Source organism: Carcharodon carcharias, chromosome 24, assembly GCF_017639515.1.
Source record: "Carcharodon carcharias isolate sCarCar2 chromosome 24, sCarCar2.pri, whole genome shotgun sequence".
Lineage (NCBI taxonomy): Eukaryota > Metazoa > Chordata > Chondrichthyes > Lamniformes > Lamnidae > Carcharodon > Carcharodon carcharias.
This window is the reverse complement of record NC_054490.1, coordinates 14,590,901-14,611,223: the sequence shown is the minus strand read 5'-3', so window position 1 is coordinate 14,611,223 and position 20,323 is coordinate 14,590,901. Positions and strand designations below refer to the sequence as shown.

The following is a 20,323-nucleotide window of genomic DNA, read 5'->3' as shown; positions in this document are numbered from 1 at the left end:
GAAAGAAAGAGAGACAGAGAGAGAGACAGACAGACAGAGAATGAAACAGAGACAGAGAGAGAGAGATAGACAGAGAGAGAGTGAGAAACAGAGGGAGGGAGACAGTGAGAGAGGGAGACAGAGAGAGATAGACAGAGAGTGAGAGACAGTGAGAGAGAGAGTGAGAGACAGAGTGAGAGTGAGAGAGAGAGAAAAACATATATATATAGATATATATATTTATAGAGAGAGAAACATAGAGAGAGAGAAGGGGATAGAGAGAAAGAGAGAGACAAGGAAAGAGAAAGTGAGAGAGCGAGAGCAAGGGAGAGACAGACAGATAGAGAGAGATAGGGGGAAAGGGAAACAGAGGAATAGAGTGAGAGAGAAAGGGAGAGAGAAAGAGACAAAGAAAGAGAGAGAGAAGAGAGTGAGAGATGGCGAGAGAGAGACAGAGAGAAAGAGGCAGAAAGACAGAGAGAGACAGGCACAGATGCAATGAGAAAGCAAGAGAGAGCAGTTACCATAATTCACCATACTCCAACTATCCCAGAAGACACCCCACACAGAGAGAGAGAGAGAGAGAGAGAGAGAAAGGGGGTCTCACCCAGCCATCCCAGAGAGAACACGGAATAGAGAGACATTCATCTCCCTCTGCACACCTAGGGGAGACACCTGACCCCAGAGCTCAGAATTTATACTGCCTCAGTGGGAGCTGAGTGTTCACAACTGGATTACCCGAGACTGGGAGGGAGACGAGTGTTCACACCTGGATTACCCGAGAATGGGAGGGAGCTGAGTGTTCACACCTGGATTACCCGAGACTGGGAGGGAGCTGAGTGTTCACACCTGGATTACCCGAGACTGGGAGGGAGACGAGTGTTCACACCTGGATTACCCGAGACTGGGAGGGAGCTGAGTGTTCACACCTGGATTACCCGAGACTGGGAGGGAGCTGAGTGTTCACACCTGGATTACCCGAGACTGGGAGGGAGACGAGTGTTCACACCTGGATTACCCGAGACTGGGAGGGAGCTGAGTGTTCACACCTGGATTACCCGAGACTGGGAGGGAGCTGAGTGTTCACACCTGGATTACCCGAAACTGGGAAGGAGCTGAGTGCTCACACCTGGATTACCCGATACTGGGAGGGAGACGAGTGTTCACACCTGGATTACCCGAGAATGGGAGGGAGACGAGTGTTCACACCTGGATTACCCGAAACTGGGAAGGAGCTGAGTGTTCACACCTGGATTACCCGATACTGGGAGGGAGACGAGTGTTCACACCTGGATTACCCGAGACTGGGAGGGAGCTGAGTGTTCACACCTGGATTACCCGATACTGGGAGGGAGACGAGTGTTCACACCTGGATTACCCGAGACTGGGAGGGAGACGAGTGTTCACACCTGGATTACCTGAGACTGGGAGGGAGCTGAGTGTTCACACCTGGATTACCCGAGACTGGGAGGGAGCTGAGTGTTCACACCTGGATTACCCGAGACTGGGAGGGAGCTGAGTGTTCACACCTGGATTACCCGAGACTGGGAGGGAGCTGAGTGTTCACACCTGGATTACCCGAGACTGGGAGGGAGCTGAGTGTTCACACCTGGATTACCTGAGACTGGGAGGGAGCTGAGTGTTCACACCTGGATTACCTGAGACTGGGAGGGAGCTGAGTGTTCACACCTGGATTACCCGAGACTGGGAGGGAGCTGAGTGTTCACACCTGGATTACCCGAGACTGGGAGGGAGCTGAGTGTTCACACCTGGATTACCCAAGACTGGGAGGGAGCTGAGTGTTCACACCTGGATTACCTGAGACTGGGAGGGAGCTGAGTGTTCACACCTGGATTACCCGAGACTGGGAGGGAGCTGAGTGTTCACACCTGGATTACCCGAGACTGGGAGGGAGCTGAGTGTTCACACCTGGATTACCCGAGACTGGGAGGGAGACGAGTGTTCACACCTGGATTACCTGAGACTGGGAGGGAGCTGAGTGTTCACACCTGGATTACCTGAGACTGGGAGGGAGCTGAGTGTTCACACCTGGAGTACCTGTGAGCTGGGGGGGGTGTGGGGAAGAGGAGAGTTCACACCTGGATTAGCAAAGACTGGGAGGGAGCTGAGTGTTCACACCTGGATTAGCTGAGACTGGGAGGGAGCTGAGTGTTCACACCTGGATTAGCTGAGACTGGGAGGGAGCTGAGTGTTCACACCTGGATTACCTGAGACTGGGAGGGAGCTGAGTGTTCACACCTGGATTACCTGAGACTGGGAGGGAGCTGAGTGTTCACACCTGGATTACCCGAGACTGGGAGGGAGCTGAGTGTTCACACCTGGATTACCTGAGACTGGGAGGGAGCTGAGTGTTCACACCTGGATTACCCAAGACTGGGAGGGAGCTGAGTGTTCACACCTGGATTACCTGAGACTGGGAGGGAGCTGAGTGTTCACACCTGGATTACCTGAGACTGGGAGGGAGCTGAGTGTTCACACCTGGATTACCCGATACTGGGAGGGAGCTGAGTGTTCACACCTGGATTACCCGAGACTGGGAGGGAGCTGAGTGTTCACACCTGGATTAGCTGAGACTGGGAGGGAGCTGAGTGTTCACACCTGGATTAGCTGAGACTGGGAGGGAGCTGAGTGTTCACACCTGGATTAGCTGAGACTGGGAGGGAGCTGAGTGTTCACACCTGGATTACCCGAGACTGGGAGGGAGCTGAGTGTTCACACCTGGATTACCTGAGACTGGGAGGGAGCTGAGTGTTCACACCTGGATTACCCGATACTGGGAGGGAGCTGAGTGTTCACACCTGGATTACCCGAGACTGGGAGGGAGCTGAGTGTTCACACCTGGATTACCCGAGACTGGGAGGGAGCTGAGTGTTCACACCTGGATTAGCTGAGACTGGGAGGGAGCTGAGTGTTCACACCTGGATTACCCGAGACTGGGAGGGAGACGAGTGTTCACACCTGGATTACCTGAGACTGGGAGGGAGCTGAGTGTTCACACCTGGATTAGCTGAGACTGGGAGGGAGCTGAGTGTTCACACCTGGATTACCCGAGACTGGGAGGGAGACGAGTGTTCACACCTGGATTACCTGAGACTGGGAGGGAGCTGAGTGTTCACACCTGGATTACCCGAGACTGGGAGGGAGCTGAGTGTTCACTACTGGATTACCCGAGACTGGGAGGGAGCTGAGTGTTCACTACTGGATTAGCTGAGACTGGGAGGGAGCTGAGTGTTCACACCTGGATTAGCTGAGACTGGGAGGGAGCTGAGTGTTCACACCTGGAGTACCTGTGAGTGGGGGGGGGAGAGGAGAGTTCACACCTGGATTAGCTGAGACTGGGAGGGAGCTGAGTGTTCACACCTGGAGTACCTGTGAGTGGGGGGGGAGAGGAGAGTTCACACCTGGATTACCTGAGATGGGGAGGGAGCTGAGTGTTCACACCTGGAGTACCTGTAAGCAGTGGGGGGGGGGGGGAGAGGAGAGTTCACACCTGGATTACCTGAGACGATGTCTGGCGATTTGTCTTTGCGTTTGTGCCGGTCCATGATTAGCCCGTTCCAGGGAGCACAGAAAACACTGCACATCTGTGTGAGGGCAAATGCGTTTGTAAACCTGCTGACTGAGAGAGAGAAAAGAGGGGGAAAGGGAGAGATGGAGGGTGAGAGTGTTAGGAAAACAGCGAGGCAGAGGGATAAGAGAGAGATGGAGAGCTTAGAGGGAGAAAGAGAAAGACAGAGGGAGGCAGAGAGAGAGGGAGGGAGAGTGAGTGAGAGAGAACGAGAAATAGAAGCAAAGACAGGGACAATGAATTAGAATTTCATTTTATTGCTACTAATTGTTCAGGTATTCAGTTGCTTGATTTACACACATATCAATATACTTTACCTGGGATTAGGATACAAGCCTTAGTGTGATTTGAGATGCAAGTTTCCTTGCGGATTCGATTATGAGTCATGGTGCAGATAGGGATGAATTTCTGACTGTGGAATGGGATAAATGGTATCATGTGGATTGGGATAGGTGGTTTCATGTGGATTGGGATAGGTGGTTTCATGTGGATTGGTTTAGGTGGTATCATGTGGATTGGGATAGGTGGTATCATGTGGATTGGGATAGGTGGTATCATGTGGATTGGGATAGATGGTATCATGTGGATTGGTTTAGGTGGTATCATGTGGATTGGGATAGATGGTATCATGTGGATTGGTTTAGGTGGTATCATGTGGATTGGGATAGGTGGTATCATGTGAATTGGGATAGGTGGTATGTGCATTGGGATAGTTGGTATCATGTGGATTGGGATTAAAGGTCTCAGTTTCAACTTGCTGATGAAATTATGACAGTCAGTGTGGATGAGGATATGGGTCTCAGTGTCGGTTATAATACCCGTCTCAGTGCGATGAGCCCTTGGTCATTGCCTCAATGAAACCACACGTCTAAATCCAGGTCGGTCCATGTGTCTCCGTGTGGATAGGGTTGAGGCCCTGGTCAACGCTGCAATATGAGTTTAGGTGTGAAATAGGGTAGGAGTCTCGACAAGCACCCAGACACTTGGTGTGGATTCAGGAAAAAAGGCTTGATGTGGACTGGAAGACGGGTGCCAGGGAGAAGTGGGTCAAGAGCTCAATCCAGATTGGGAAATGGACACAGTGCAGACTAGAGTGAAAATGTCAGTACGGACGGAAATAAAAGGCCTGGTGGGAATGGGATACGAGTCCCCGTACGGAATGGGAATCGGGTCCTGATGTCACTGGGAATTGGGTCTTGTTGTGACTGGGAATCAGGTCTTGTTGTGACTGGGAATCAGGTCCTGATGTGACTGGGAATCAGGTCCTGATGTGACTGGGAATCGGGTCCTGATGTGACTGGGAATCGGGTCTTGTTGTGACTGGGAATCGGGTCTTGTTGTGTCTGGGAATCAGGTCCTGATGTGTCTGGGAATCGGGTCCTGATGTGACTGGGAATCGGGTCCTGATGTGACTGGGAATCGGGTCTTGTTGTGACTGGGAATCGGATCTTGTTGTGACTGGGAATCAGGTCCTGATGTGTCTGGGAATCGGGTCTTGTTGTGTCTGGGAATCGGGTCCTGATGTGACTGGGAATCGGGTCTTGTGACTGGGAATCAGGTCTTGTTGTGACTGGGAATCGGCTCCTGATGTGACTGGGAATCGGGTCTTGTTGTGTCTGGGAATTGGGTCCTGATGTGACTGGGAATTGGGTCTTGTTGTGTCTGGGAATTGGGTCCTGATGTGACTGGGAATCGGGTCTTGTGACTGGGAATCGGCTCCTGATGTGACTGGGAATCTGGTCCTGATGTGACTGGGAATCGGGTCTTGTTGTGTCTGGGAATCGGGTCCTGATGTGACTGGGAATCGGGTCTTGTTGTGTCTGGGAATTGGGTCCTGATGTGACTGGGAATCGGATCCTGATGTGACTGGGAATCGGGTCTTGTTGTGACTGGGAATCGGGTCCTGATGTGACTGGGAATCGGGTCCTGATGTGACTGGGAATTGGGTCTTGTTGTGACTGTGAATCGGGTCCTGATGTGACTGGGAATCGGGTCTTGTTGTGACTGGGAATCGGGTCTTGTTGTGACTTGGAATCGGGTCTTGTTGTGTCTGGGAATCAGGTCCTGATGTGTCTGGGAATCGGGTCTTGTTGTGACTGGGAATCGGGTCCTGATGTGACTGGGAATCGGGTCCTGATGTGACTGGGAATCGGGTCTTGTTGTGACTGTGAATCGGGTGCTGATGTGACTGGGAATCGGGTCTTGTGACTGGGAATCGGCTCCTGATGTGACTGGGAATCTGGTCCTGATGTGACTGGGAATCGGGTCTTGTTGTGTCTGGGAATCGGGTCTTGTTGTGTCTGGGAATCGGGTCCTGATGTGACTGGGAATCGGGTCTTGTTGTGTCTGGGAATTGGGTCCTGATGTGACTGGGAATCGGATCCTGATGTGACTGGGAATCGGGTCTTGTTGTGACTGTGAATCGGGTCCTGATGTGACTGGGAATCGGGTCCTGATGTGACTGGGAATTGGGTCTTGTTGTGACTGTGAATCGGGTCCTGATGTGACTGGGAATCGGGTCCTGATGTGACTGGGAATCGGGTCTTGTTGTGACTGGGAATCGGGTCTTGTTGTGACTGGGAATCGGGTCCTGATGTGACTGGGAATCGGGTCTTGTTGTGACTGTGAATCGGGTCCTGATGTGACTGGGAATCGGGTCCTGATGTGACCGGGAATCGGGTCTTGTTGTGACTGGGAATCGGGTCCTGATGTGACTGGGAATCGGGTCCTGATGTGACTGGGAATCGGGTCTTGTTGTGACTGTGAATCGGGTCCTGATGTGACTGGGAATCGGGTCTTGTGACTGGGAATTGGGTCTTGTTGTGACTGGGAATCTGGTCCTGATGTGACTGGGAATCGGGTCCTGATGTGACTGGGAATCGGGTCCTGATGTGACTGGGAATCGGGTGCTGATGTGACTGGGAATCTGGTCCTGATGCGGACTGGGTTATGGGCTTTGGTACAGATTTGGATGTGGATCCCGGGGCAGATTTGGACACATGCTTCATGGTTTACATTGGAGTAAGGGTCTGAGTTTAGGCCAGCGTACCAGTCTCAGGATACCCTGGGATTGAGTTCTAGTGAGGGTGGTGTTGCAAGCCTCAGAGCAAAGTTTGATGTGCATCTCAGAGTGGATTGGGATACAGTTTTTGGTTTATTTGGGATAGGGGCCTTGCCATTGGGATTTAAATCTCCCTGAGCATTGGGACATAATGCTCAGTGCACATTGGTGTACAGGATGGAGTGGGATACGTGTCCCACACAGGGAGTTCAGAGGACATGGAATACAAGTGTCCAAGCTCAATTTTGTGCACACAAGGCATTTTACACGCCGGAGAGCCAGTAAGTGAAACACAGAACTGGGGCTGATCTGTACATCCTTGTATGAACACATGGAGTCTGAGAGTCATGCATCAAAGCAGGAGGCCATTGTGCCCATCGATTCAATTCTGGCTCTCTTTAGGACAAATCCAATTAGTCCCCTTGCCTCACAGCTATCAGTTTATTTCCCTCAAATACCCAGCTAATTTCCTTTTACTCTTTCCACCGCTGCCCCAGGCAGTGAATTGCTGGGCATTGCCGCTTGTTCTGTAAAGACTTCCTTCCTCCTATTGCTCGGATCCTTAAACCTGCCTCTCCAAGTCACCATACCATTGACTGAACAGAGCTGAAGGCTGAACTCTGTGTGCTAATCCATCAACAGGCCTTTCTCTCTGTCCCCCTCCCACTCCATCTCCCCGTCTCTCACTACCGACCATCCCGCTCTCCCCTGTGGTTTTGCTGTCGTTACCCTTTATGTGTTCCTCAATCCGCATGGCCCCATTCAGCTTCCTTTCACTCGTTCTCTGGCATTCTTCTCTTCCCATTATCCACTCCCCGTTCTCTCTGAGTTTCTTTCCTCTCTCTCTTTCCCATCTTGCTGCCTGTCTGTCTGTCCATTCCCCTCCCCCCCCTCCACCCCCCCTCCCAACTGCTGTATTCCGTGATTTACCCTCGGACACATTACCTTGTTTGGAGTCACCGTCGGCGAGCAGGGCGAGCATGGGGTTAAAGGTGCCGATGAACAGGAAGTGTCGGAGCTGGATGATGGACAGCCAGAGCAGGTGGGTGAAGAAGAACGATGAGAATATGCAGCTCCTGAATGAGGGAACCTGCTCCTCATTTCCTTTCCAGGTTGAAGCAGGAGAGGTGGGGACAGTGTTGTGGGGGTGGGGGGAAGAGAAACGTAGAGTTAATAAGGACAGGGAATTGATGAATAAAGAAACAAGACGATACCCAGACAGATCACAGAACCATTTCTACCATAGCAGTCAACAGGCCTTTCCTAATCTCGACTCCACAACGCAGGGGATTGTTTGGCCCATCGCGTCCGTGCTGGCTGTTAGAAAGTCTCTGTCAAATAACGCCCAATCCCCCAGCTCCCTCCCTCAAGAATCGCGCAAATAGTTTCCCCCTTCAAGCATGTTTCTGACTCCCCTTTCGGAGTTAACGTTGAACCGTCCTCCTTTGCCCAGTCAAGCAACGTCTCCCGCACCATGAGAGCTGCCTGTGTAATATCCACACCTCCATCGTCTTTTGCCCATTATCTTAAGAAGCGCCCTCTGATTACTGCCTCTCCTGCAACTGGAGGCAGTTCCTCTTTAACATACAGGGCAGAAATTTTCACCTCAGTGGGCGATCGCACCTCCGACATGCTCAAGCGTGAAACGACGCCCGATAGTTCGGTGGGTGGGATGCGCACTGGAGCCAGTGAAGGCCATCAAGTTATCAATTAATGGCAGGCAGAAAGGCCAAGTGGCCTTTTCTCGTTTTTTTTTGGAAACCTCATCCGCGGGACGTGTTTCGTTACCTTTTTATTTTCTTGACGCATCTCCTCACCTCCCTGAGGCGGCTCTGTGCCTCAGGGAGATCGGGTGGGCGCTCGCTCGCACACGCAGTGTTCACCCTCGGCCGGTTCCCACGCTCCCACCCTTCCCCCCCCCATGCACCCCCCACCCCTCCTCCCACTCAGGCAGCTTCCGCTCGTGTTTCACACCGGGCGGGTCTTAATTGACCCGTCCAGCGCAAAATCTGGGCACGGTGCCAATCGCGGGCAGCTTCCCGAATGCCCCATCCCTCGCCGACCACCCCCGCCAAGGGGGCAGAATTCAGCCCATAAAGGAAAATAACCTGTTAGGGAGATACTCCCTCCCTAACAGGGCTGTGGGTGTACCTACACCACACGGGGACTGCAGCGGCTCAAGGAGGCTGCTCACCCACCACCTTCTCAAGGGACAACTAGGGATGGGCAATAAATGCTGGGCCCGGCCAGCGAAGCCCACATCCCCCTGAATGAATAATATAAAGATGTAGGGCCAACCCAGGTGAGGATGGCAGACTTCCTTCCCTGAAGGGCGTTCGTGAACCAGATGGGGTTTGTACTACAATCGACAGTGGCTAGGGGCTCTATCCCGAAGGAGAGACTCGAACCCTTCAGGAGTTACGTGTGCAAGTACTTTGGGACACTATTCCAGAGGGTGGGAATTTATGCTTGAACAATGTTCATTCTGACTTTGAATGGTTTATGTTGTCTATGGATGTTAAAGAGTATCAGGCAATGGCGGGTATGTGGGGCTGGACTATCCCCTCATCGGCTGGGTCAACTAACGGGCAGTCAGCGTGAAAGACGTGAAACGCTTAGCGCTGTTGAGCGGGAGGGTCGCCAGCGAGAAGTCTGCTCATGCGCTGGGGGTGGTGGGGAAGAGAGCACGCTGAACGCTCCCTATAGGCAAAGAGCAGCCTCAGGGAGCCCAAGGAATTTTAAATACAAAAATAAACATTTTATAAGTGATATAAACACCTCCCCACACGTGGCATGGATTACAAATGTAGGGAGGTCATGTTGGAGTTGTACAGAACCTTGGTGAGGCCACAGCTGGAGTGCTGTGTGCAGTTCTGGTTGCCACATTATAGGAAGGATGTGATTGTACTGGAGGGGGTGCAGAGGAGATTCACCAGGATGTTGCCTGGGATAAAACATTTAAGTTATGAAGAGAGGTTGGATAGACTTGGGTTGTTTTCGTTGGAGCAGAGAAGACTGAGGGACGACCTGATCGAGGTGTACAAGATTATGAGGGGCACGGACAGGGTGGATAGGGAGCAGCTGTTCCCCTTAGTTGAAGGGTCAGTCACGAGGGGACATAAGTTCAAGGTGAGGGGCAGGAGGTTTAGGGGGGATGTGAGGAGAAGCTTTTTTACCCAGAGGGTGGTGATGGTCTGGAATGCGCTGCCTGGGAGGCTGGTGGAGGCGGGTTAGCCTCACATCCTTTAAAAAGTACCTGGATGAGCACTTGGCACATCATAACATTCAAGGCTATGGGGCAAGTGCTGGTCAATGGGATTAGGGAGGTAGGTCAGGTGTTTCTCACGTGTCGGTGCAGACTCGATGGGCTGAAGGGCCTCTTCTGCACCATGTGACTCTGTGACTCTGTGTGACTCAGTCACATGAGGAGGGACTTGTTAAAAATGAAGTTAAAAATTTTTATCGTCTTTTATTTTTCTCACTCACTGTCGGAAACCTCATCCCGCCCGTGGATGAGCTTCCGGAACAAATGCAAAGGCTGCCCGGCCTATTCGCCCGCCCACTAACCGAACGGTCCAGCGGGTAGCGAAAAACGCAAAATAATTAATTGCTTAAGGGCCTTAATGGGCCTCTTCACTGTCGGCGGGCGCACTGCCGCCTCTCGTTCCCACCCGCTGACCGAAAGATCGCCAGGCTGCGTGATGACTTCGGGACGCTTGCCCAAGGTCAGCGCCCACTGGTTCATTCTCGTCCAGGTCGGACCCGCAGGGAGAATATTCCGGCCCATGGAGTTAGATTCCATGGTCTCACTGAGTAGCGGAACTGGATCCAAGGGCAAATCGGTCTCCTCCTCTTCCCATGCTGAAATGGAGGGAGGCAGAGGAGGGGGCAACGGCAGGGCACCAGGGGGATTGGGAAAGAGATGGTGGAGGAGGGAGTTAGGTCAGGGTAAGGAGGAGGTACAGGGTTTGAGGGGGAGTCGAAGGGGGTAGGGAGGGACAGAGGGAGAGCAGACGGAGGCGCAGGAGGGAGGGAGGCGTGAAATGGAGAGAAGGGGGGAGAAAAGTGAGAGTGGAGGGGGGCAGGTTAGAGGAAGGGGAGGGAGAACGGTGAGAGCGAGGGGAGAGAGGGAGCAGAGGAAAGACGGGGGGAGGGGAAAGCGGAGAGGGAGGAGAGGAAAGAGGGAATGAGAGGATGGACGAGGGGCATAAAGGGGAGGCAGAGAGGGGCAACGCTTTCTAACCTGCTGGCCCATTGGCCTGGGGATTCACACCATCAATCATCTCCGCTTTTTCCAATCCTTCTTCCCCGTCTCCTTCCGCGTTTTCCCGTCTCTCTCCCCTGTTCTCTTCCCTCTCCTCCAGGGTCTGGTTGGCCACCCTCGCCGTCCCTTCCCCCCCTTGTCGGGGGCCCCTCTGGCTCACAGCTTCCTGCTCATGGGAGAGCGATTTCAACCCGAAACTCTTCCAAGCGACCCTGTCCAAACAAGCCAAGGGTTTCCTCTTTGTGTAGAACGGGCACTTCTATCTTATCCCACGTCGAAATGCCCTGAAACCCACTATCTGATGTCGGATTGCAGTGAACTGCCTCGTATCTATCCATTCAATAGATAGAAACCACCTGGCAAGTCATGAATATTTCCCAGCCTGTAACTCACTCCTGCTCCCTGCTGCGCTCCATCGTCAATTTTGTCCATGAGATTTCACATGTAACTCATTCCCAGGCATCTATTCTTCTATGTATAAAGCACCCAAAAGTGGATGATCCTCAATTATTTAATGTATAAACCCCTCCGATCTGCTTGGGGAGGTAGGGGGTCTACCTGCCCTATAACCCACACCAGGGTATCCGTTAATCACCTGGACCCCCAGATTAGACTCCAGCCTGTAAACTCACTGCCAGGTATCTGTTAGTCTACACGTAAAGCCCTCCAGTCCCCTCGATTAGATTCCAGCCTGTTAATTACTCCTTGGTATCTCTTATTCTATATTCAAACAACCCTCCTATATTTCCAGCCTGTCTAACACAACGGCTGTGAATTATCCCATTTCGAACCTCCCAAATCCAACCAGTTACTCACTCCCATGCATCTCTCATTCCATATATAAGGGCCGGGGACTCCCTGGTTCTCGCTTCCGGGTATCTGTTTTCCTCTGTATAAACCCACCGCGCCTACCCACTGGTTCCCAACGTGTAACTCGCTCCATAGTTTGGACAATGTATAACCCACCCGCTCACGGATACAATTTATTCTATATTGACCTTTGTACCCTCTTCCAGTCTCTAACTCAATTCCAGTTACCTGCTGTTCAATCTATAGCCACCCCTGCCGTCAAACCCTTCCATTAGATTCTAGCCTTCAAGTTACTGTCTGTTATTTCATGCATAAAGACTCCACGGCTTAGACAGGGGAACTCAACTCCATAAACCAACACAAACACCTTGATTCCAGCATGTAATGCACGCCTGGGTGCTTCTTATCCTATATATAAACCCCACTGAACTCCTCAACTGGATTCCACCTTGTGACTGACTCCCCAGTCAACTGTATCCCAGCATGTAATCTCCAGTGAACATAAGAACACAAGAAATAGGAGCAGGAGGCTATTTGGCCCCTGAAGCCTGCCCCGCCATTCAATAAGATCATGGCTGATCTGCCCCAGGCCTCAACTCCTCTTTCGTGCCAGCTCCCCACAGCCCTCAACTCCCCAATATTTCAAAAATCTATCTAACACCTCTTTAAATACTTTCAGTGATCGAGCCTCCACAACTAACTGAGGTAGAGAATTCCAGATATTCACTGCCCTCTGAGAGAAGAAATTCCTTCGCATCTCAGTGTTAAATGAGTGTCCCCTTATTCTGTAACTATATCCCCTAGTTCAAGATTCCCCCACTAGTGGAAACATCTACTCAACATCTACCCTGTCAAATCCCCTCCGAATCTTGTACGAGTCTTGTATGTAGCCTATGAAACCCACTCTTATCCTTACCAACAGTGGGAGCTGTCCCCCAGAGTAGACAAGAAACAGCCTAAATAGTCACACTCACTGAATCGTACCTGACAGCCAATGTCAAGGACATCATCATCAGCATGACTGACATTGTCCTTTCCCACCAACAGGACAGGCCCATCAGAGGTGTCAGCACAATGGTGTACAATTGGGAGGGACTGGTCCTAGCAGTTCCAAACATTGACTCCAGACCCATGTGGCATCAGGTTATACGTGGGCAAGGGAACCTCCTGCTGATTACCACCAGCCTCTCGCCATCAGCTGATGGATCGATGCCCCTCCATGTTGAACACCAATTCGGAGGAAGCACTGAGATTGGCAAGGGCACAGAATGTACTCTGGGTGGGGGACTTCAATGTCCATTATCAAGAGTGGCTCAATAACACCACGACTGACTGAGCCCTAAAGGACACAGCAGCTAGACTGAGTCTGCGGCAGGTAATGAGGGAACCATCAAGAGGGAAAAAACATACTTGACCTCATCCTCACCAACCTGCCTGTGGCAGATGCAACTGCCCATGGCAGTACCGGTAGGAGTTAATACCACACAGTCCTTGTGGAGACAAAGTCCTGTCTTCACATTGAGGATACCCTCCATCATGTTGTGTGGCACCACCACCGTGCTAAGTGGGATAGATTTCAAACAGATCTAGCAACTCGAGACTGGGCATCCATGAGGCACTGTGGGCCATCAGCAGCAGCAGAATCGTACTCGAATACAATCTGTAATGTCATGGCCCAGCATATCCCCCACTCTACCATTACCATCAAGCCAGGGATCAACCCCGGTTCAATGAAGAGTGCAGGAGAGCATGCCAGGAGCAGCACCAGGTATATCTGAAAATGAGGTGTCAACCTGGTGAAGCTACAACACAGGACTACTTGCGTGCCAAACAGCAAGTGATAGATAAAGATGAGCGATCCCACACTCAATGCACCAATTCAAAGTCCCACAGTCCTGCCTCATGCAGTTGGTGAATGTGGTGGACAATTGAACAAGCAGAGATGGTGCCTCACTAAATATCCCCACACTCATCCTCATCAAAGGATGTCCAGCATCTCAGGGTGAGATTTGTGACCATCATTTGCAACAATCTTCAGCTAGAAGTGCCGAGTGGATGATCCATCTCGGCCTCCTCCGGAGGTCCCCAGCATCACTGGTGCCAGGCTTCAGCCAATTTGGTTCACTCTGCATGATATCAAGAAACGGCCGAAGGCACTGGATACTGCATAGGCTGTGGGCCCTGACAATGTCCTATACCTGAAGGCATGTGTGCACAACTAGACCCAGGCCAAACTGTGGTGGTACAGCTCCAAACTGGCACCAGTATGACAATACAGAATATTGCCTGGGTGTATCCTGTCCACAAAAAGTAGGGCAAACCTAACCCCGCCCCACATCAGAATACTCTCTATTGCCGGAAAAGCCATTAACAGTTGCTGTATATCCACAACAATGGCCTGCTCACCGACGGTGTGTTTGAGGTCCACCAAGGTCACTCGGCTCCTGACCTCACGGGCGGAAGAGCTGAACTCAAGAGGTGAGGTGAGAGTGACTGCCCTTCACATCGAGGCAGCATTTGACCGAGTGTGACATCAAGGAGCCCCAGCAAAACCGGAGTCAATGGGAATCAGGGGGAAAACTCTCCACTGGTTGGAGTCATACCGAGCACAAAGGGAAATGGTTGTGGTTGTTGGAGATCAATCATCTCAGCTCCAGGACATCACTGCAGGAGTTCCTCAGGGTCGTGTCCTCGGCCCAACCATCTTCAGCTGCTTCATCAATGACCTTCCTTCCATCATAAGGTCAGAAGTGGGGATGTTCGCTGATGATTGCACAATATTCAGCACCGTTCGTAACTCCTCAGGTACTGAAGCAGCCCATGTCCAAATGCAGCAAGACCTGGACAATACCCAGGCTTTGGGCTGACAAGTGGCAAGTAACATTCACACCACACAAGTGCCAGGCAATGACCATCTCCAACAAGGGAGAATCCAACCATCACCCCCTTGACATTCAAAGGCACTACCATTGCTGAATCCCCCACTAACAACAGCCTGAGGGCTTACCATTGACCTGAAACCAAATTGGACCAGCCGTATAAATGCTGTGGAGAGCAGGCTTGGAATTCTGTGGTGAGTAACTCACCTCCTGGCTTCCCCAAAGTCTGCCCACTATCTACAAGACACTGGTTGGATGAATGCCACTCCAAAAAGACTCAAGAGTCTTACAACATCCAAGAGGAAGTAACCTCTGTGGTCATCCCCCTATCAATCATGTTAAAAACTCACTCCTTTCAGCATGGGTGTACAGTTGATGAAATCTGTACCATCCACCAAATATACTGAAGCAACTTGCCAAGCCTCCTTTGATAGCACCTCCCAAACCCGCAATCTCTACCGCCAAAGAGAACACGGGTAGCTGAAATCCTGGTACACCACCACCTGGAGTTCCCTTCAAAGCTACACACCCTCCTGACTTGAAAATATATTGGCCGTTACTTCACTGTCGCTGGGTCAAAATCCTGGAACTCCCTCCCTAACAGCGCTGTGGGTGTACTTAAACCACAGGGACTGCAGTGGTTCAAGAAGGCAGCTCACCTCCAGCTACTCAAGGGGCAACTAGGGATGGGTATTAAATGCTGGCTCAGCCAGTGATGCTCACATCTCATGTAAGAAAACTGCTCGATTGGATTGCAGTCTTGACATGAATGTCAAGTAAATTCTTAATATGTAAAACACAAGCCATTCAATTAGATTCCAGCCTGTAACATATTCCTATTATCTGTTATTCCCTATAAAAATACCCAAAACTCTCGATTAGATTCCAGTCTGTAACTCACTCCTGGGGTATCTATTATTCTATAAATAGACCACCCAAACCCCCCGATTAGATTCCAGTCTGTAACTCAATCCCGGGAATCTGTTATTGTATATATAAACCACCCCGAACCCCTTGATTAGATTCCAGTCTGTAACTCACTCCCGGGTATCTGTTATTCTATATATAAACCCCCCCGAGCCATTCGATTAGATTCCAGTCTGTAACTCACTCCCGGGCATCTGTTATTCTATATATAAACCACCCCGATCCCCTCAATTAGATTCCAGTCTGTAACTCACTCCCGGGTATCTGTTATTCTATATATAAACCCCCCCAAACCCCTCGATTAGATTCCAGTCTGTAACTCACTCCCGGGTATCCGTTATTCTATATATAAACCACCCAAACGCCTCGATTAGATTCCAATCTGTAACTCACTCCCAGGTATCTGTTATTCTATATATAAACCACCCCAAACCCCTCGATTAGATTCTGGTCTGTAACTCACTCCCGGGCATCTGTTATTCTATATATAAACCACCCAAACTCCTCGATTAGATTCCAGTCTGTAGCTCACTCCCAGTATCTGTTATTCTATATATAAAACCCCCGAACCCCTCGATTAGATTCCAGTCTGTAACTCACTCCCGGGTATCTGTTATTCTATATATGAACCACCCAAACCCCGTGATGAGATTCCAGTCTGTAACTCACTCCTGGGTATCTGTTATTCTATATATAAACCCCCCGAACACCTTGATTAGATTCCAGTCTGTAACTCACTCCCAGTATCTGTTATTCTATATATAAACCACCCCGAGCCCCTCGATTAGATTCCAGTCTGTAACTCACTCCCGGGTATCTGTTATTCTATATATAAACTACCCCGAACCCCTCGATTACATTCCAGCCTGTAACTCACTCCTGGGTATCTGTTATTCTATATATAAACCACCGAGAACCCCTCGATTAGATTCCAGTCTGTAACTCACTCTCGGGTATCTGTTATTCTATATATAAACTACCCCGAACCCCTCGATTACATTCCAGTCTGTAACTCACTCCTGGGTATCTGTTATTCTATATATAAACAACCCTGAACCCCTCGATTAGATTCCAGTCTGTAACTCACTCCCGGGTATCTGTTATTCTATATACAAACCCCCCGAACACCTCGATTAGATTCCAGTCTGTAACTCACTCCCGGGTATCTGTTATTCTATATATAAACTACCCCGAACCCCTCGATTACATTCCAGTCTGTAACTCACTCCCAGTATCTGTTATTCTATATATAAAACCCCCGAACACCGCGATTAGATTCCAGTCTATAACTCACTCCCGGGTATCTGTTATTCTATATATAAACTACCCAGAACCCCTCGATTAGATTCCAGTCTGTAACTCACTCTCGGGTATCTGTTATTCTATATATAAACCACCTCGAACGATTGGATCCAATTATTAACTCCCTCCTCTCCTTACCCATAGGTGTACCCCTCTGGTACAGGGTGGGGAAAGCGTGTCCGTGGGAGCAGGAAGAAAGTGCTCACGATGTGGATGAAACTTAAGCAGCTGATGAACAGGAACATGGATCTCAGGGACAAACCCACCTCGTACAAAACCTGCAGGGGGATGGGACAGGACGAGGGAAACAACAGATGGACGTTAATAGCAGCTCTCGCCTGATGCCACCTCACGCTCCAACCTCTCTCTCTCTCTCTCCCCCTGCTCCTCCCTCTCTCTCTCTCTCTTCTCCCTCTCCAATCCTTCTCACACATTATGTCCTCAATTGCTACCTCATTCTCACCTGCCACCATCTCTCACTCTAGTCTCTCTCTCATCCTCATCTGCCTCTCTCTCTCTCTTTCTGTTTATGTCTGTCTCTCTCTCTCTCTCTCTTTCTCTCTGTCTCTGTCTGTCTCTCTTTCCGTATCTCTCCATCTCTCCCTGTCTGCGTGTCCCTCTCTCTGTCTGCCTCTCTCTCTTTATCTCTGTCTCTCTGTTTGTCTGTCTTCCCTTTCTCTCTGTCCGTATCTGTCTCTCTTTCTCTCTCCCTGTCTGTTACTCTCTCTCTCTGTCTCTCTGCCTGTCTCCCTCTCTGTCTGTCTCTGGCTCTCTCCCTCTGTCTGTGTGCCAACATCTGTCTGTCACTCTCTCTCTCTGTTTGTCTGTCTGTGTCTCTCTGTCTCTCTCTCCCTGTCTGTCACTCTCTCTCTGTGTCTCTCTGCCTGTCTCCCTCTCTCTGTCTGTCTCTGTCTCTCTCCCTCTGTCTGTCTGCCTACATCTGTCTGTCTCTCTCTCTGTGATCGGTCTCTGTCTGTCTGTCTGTCTCTCTCTTTCTCTCCCTCTTTCTCCCTGTCTGTCTCACTCTCTCTGCCTGTCGGTCACACTCTCTCTTTGTCTCTGTCCTGTCTGTCTGTCTCCCTCTGTCCTCTCTCAATCATTATTCTCATCACACCCACCCACTCTCCACACTCAACCGACTCTGCCCTCAGCCTCTCCCCTCTCACCCAGCCAGTGGGGTGAAGGGCTCCTCTCTCTCTGATGGGGTGACCCTGGATTCACCGTTTGTTGTGGTGAATCTGGCCTCTCGCAGCCCCTTGTTAAAGCGAGTGTTGCGTGTGATTTCAGCCATTGACCCTCGGCCTGGTTCCTTGTGAGACATTGGGTGGGCTACATCTCTCACCTTCACGAGCAGAAAGACCACCGCTGACGATCCGAAAGCCCCCGTGTATAGCGTGATGATGGTCGACTGGTTGTTTCCAAAGAGGTTTCCAACCTGGGAATCAGAAGATGACAAGGGCAATCAGTGGAGCTCTGTGAGGCTCACGCTCGGGCAGTACAATGCAGGCAAGGACCAGGATGCTGGCCTGGTGCTGAGTGAGACTAATCTTACACTGTGTGTGTGTGTGTGTGTGTGTCTGTGTGTGAGTGTGTGTGTGTCTGTGTGTGAGTTTGTGTGTGTGTGTGTGTGTGTGTGTGCGAGTTTGTGTGTGTGTGTGTGTGCGCGTGTATGTCTGTGTGTGTGTGAGTTTGTGTGTGTGTGTGTGTATGTGTGTGTGTGTGTGAGTTTGTGTGTGTGTGTGTGAGTTTGTGTGTGTGTGTGTGAGTTTGTGTGTGTGTGCGTGTGTGCGTGTGTGTGTGTGTGTGTGTGTGTGTGAGTTTGTGTGTGTGTGTGTGTGTGTGTGTGTGAGAGCATGTGTGTGAGTGTGTGTGTGTGTGAGCATGTGTGTGTGTGTGAGCATGTGTGAGCATGTGTGTGTGTGTGTGTCTGTGTGTGAGTTTGTGTGTGTGTGTGTGTGTGTGTGAGCATGTGTGTGTGTGTGTGTGTGAGCATGTGTGTGTGTGAGCATGTGTGTGTGTGTGTGTGAGCATGTGTGTGTGTGTGTGTGTGTGTGAGCATGTGTGTGTGTCTGTGTGTGAGTTTGTGTGTGTGTGTGTGTGTGAGCATGTGTGTGTGTGTCTGTGTGTGAGTTTGTGTGTGTGTGTGTGTGTGAGCATATGTGTGTGTGTGTGTGTGTGTGAGTTTGTGTGTGTGTGTGTGTGTGAGCATATGTGTGTGTGTGTGTGTGTGTGAGTTTGTGTGTGTGTGTGTGTGTGAGCATGTGTGTGTGTGTGTGAGTCTGTGTGTGAGTTTGTGTGTGTGTGTGTCTGTGTGTGTGTGAGCATGTGTGTGTGTGTGTGAGTGTGTGTGTGTGTGTGTGTGTGAGCATGTGTGTGTGTGTGTGTGTGTGTGTGTGTGAGTGTGTGTGTGTGTGTGAGTTTGTGTGTGTGTGTGTGTGTGAGCATATGTGTGTGTGTGTGTGTGTGTGAGTTTGTGTGTGTGTGTGTGTGTGAGCATGTGTGTGTGTGTGTGAGTCTGTGTGTGAGTTTGTGTGTGTGTGTGTCTGTGTGTGTGTGAGCATGTGTGTGTGTGTGTGAGTGTGTGTGTGTGTGTGTGTGTGAGCATGTGTGTGTGTGTGTGTGTGTGTGTGTGTGTGTGAGTGTGTGTGTGTGTGTGTGAGCATGTGTGTGTGTGTGTGTGTGTGTGTGTGAGCATGTGTGTGTGTGTGTGTGTGTGTGTGTGTGTGAGTGTGTGTGTGTGTGTGTGTGAGCATGTGTGTGTGTGTGTGTGTGTGTGTGTGTGTGTGAGCATGTGTGTGTGTGTGTGTGTGTGTGTCTGTGTGTGTGTGTGTGTGTGTGTGTGTGTCTGTGTCTGTGTGTGTGTGTGTGTGTGTGTGTGTCTGTGTGTGTGTGTGTGTGTGTCTGTGTCACTGAGCCCCAGGCAGGGCAAGACCAGCTCGGACTCCACAGAATCACAGAATCACAGTGCAGAAGAGGCCCTTCGGCCCATCGAGTCTGCACCGACACGTGAGAAACACCTGACCTACCTCCCTAACCCCATTTACCAGCACTTGGTCCATAGCCTTGAATGTTATGATGTGCCAAGTGCTCATCCAGGTACTTTTTAAAGGATGTGAGGGTAACCCGCCTCCACCAGCCTCCCAGGCAGCACATTCCAGACCCTCACCACCCTCTGGGTAAAAAAGCTTCTCCTCACATCCCCCCCCCAAACCTCCTGCCCCTCACCTTGAACTTATGTCCCCTCATGACTGACCCTTCAACTAAAGGGGAACCGCTGCTCCCTGTCCACCCTGTCCATGCCCCTCATAATCTTGTACACCTCGATCAGGTCGCCCCCTCAGTCTTCTCTGCTCCAATGAAAACAACCCAAGAGAAGTTGCAACAGTTTTGATTGAGGATGAAGATTGAGTTTATGCTGGTCTGGTGCTGAGTGAGACCAATCTCACAGTGTGTGTGTGTGTGTGTGTGTGTGTGTGTGTGTGTGTGTGTGTGTGTGTGTGTGTGTGTGTGTG

At 50.8% G+C, this 20,323-nt stretch overlaps 1 protein-coding gene across 1 annotated transcript in view; it reads right to left on the bottom strand.

The window, feature by feature from the left end:
• LOC121269346 (solute carrier family 43 member 3-like) overlaps nucleotides 1-20,323 on the bottom strand; it is a 110,227-nt gene that overhangs the window by 17,968 nt on the left and 71,936 nt on the right. Inside the window, exons 5-9 of the mRNA XM_041173898.1 lie at nucleotides 18,154-18,246; nucleotides 16,950-17,089; nucleotides 8,253-8,308; nucleotides 7,575-7,733; nucleotides 3,489-3,619 (exon numbers count right to left, since the gene is read on the bottom strand). Of these exons, the coding sequence (XP_041029832.1) occupies nucleotides 3,489-3,619; nucleotides 7,575-7,733; nucleotides 8,253-8,308; nucleotides 16,950-17,089; nucleotides 18,154-18,246 (579 nt within the window). The remainder of the gene's footprint in view (nucleotides 1-3,488; nucleotides 3,620-7,574; nucleotides 7,734-8,252; nucleotides 8,309-16,949; nucleotides 17,090-18,153; nucleotides 18,247-20,323) is intronic.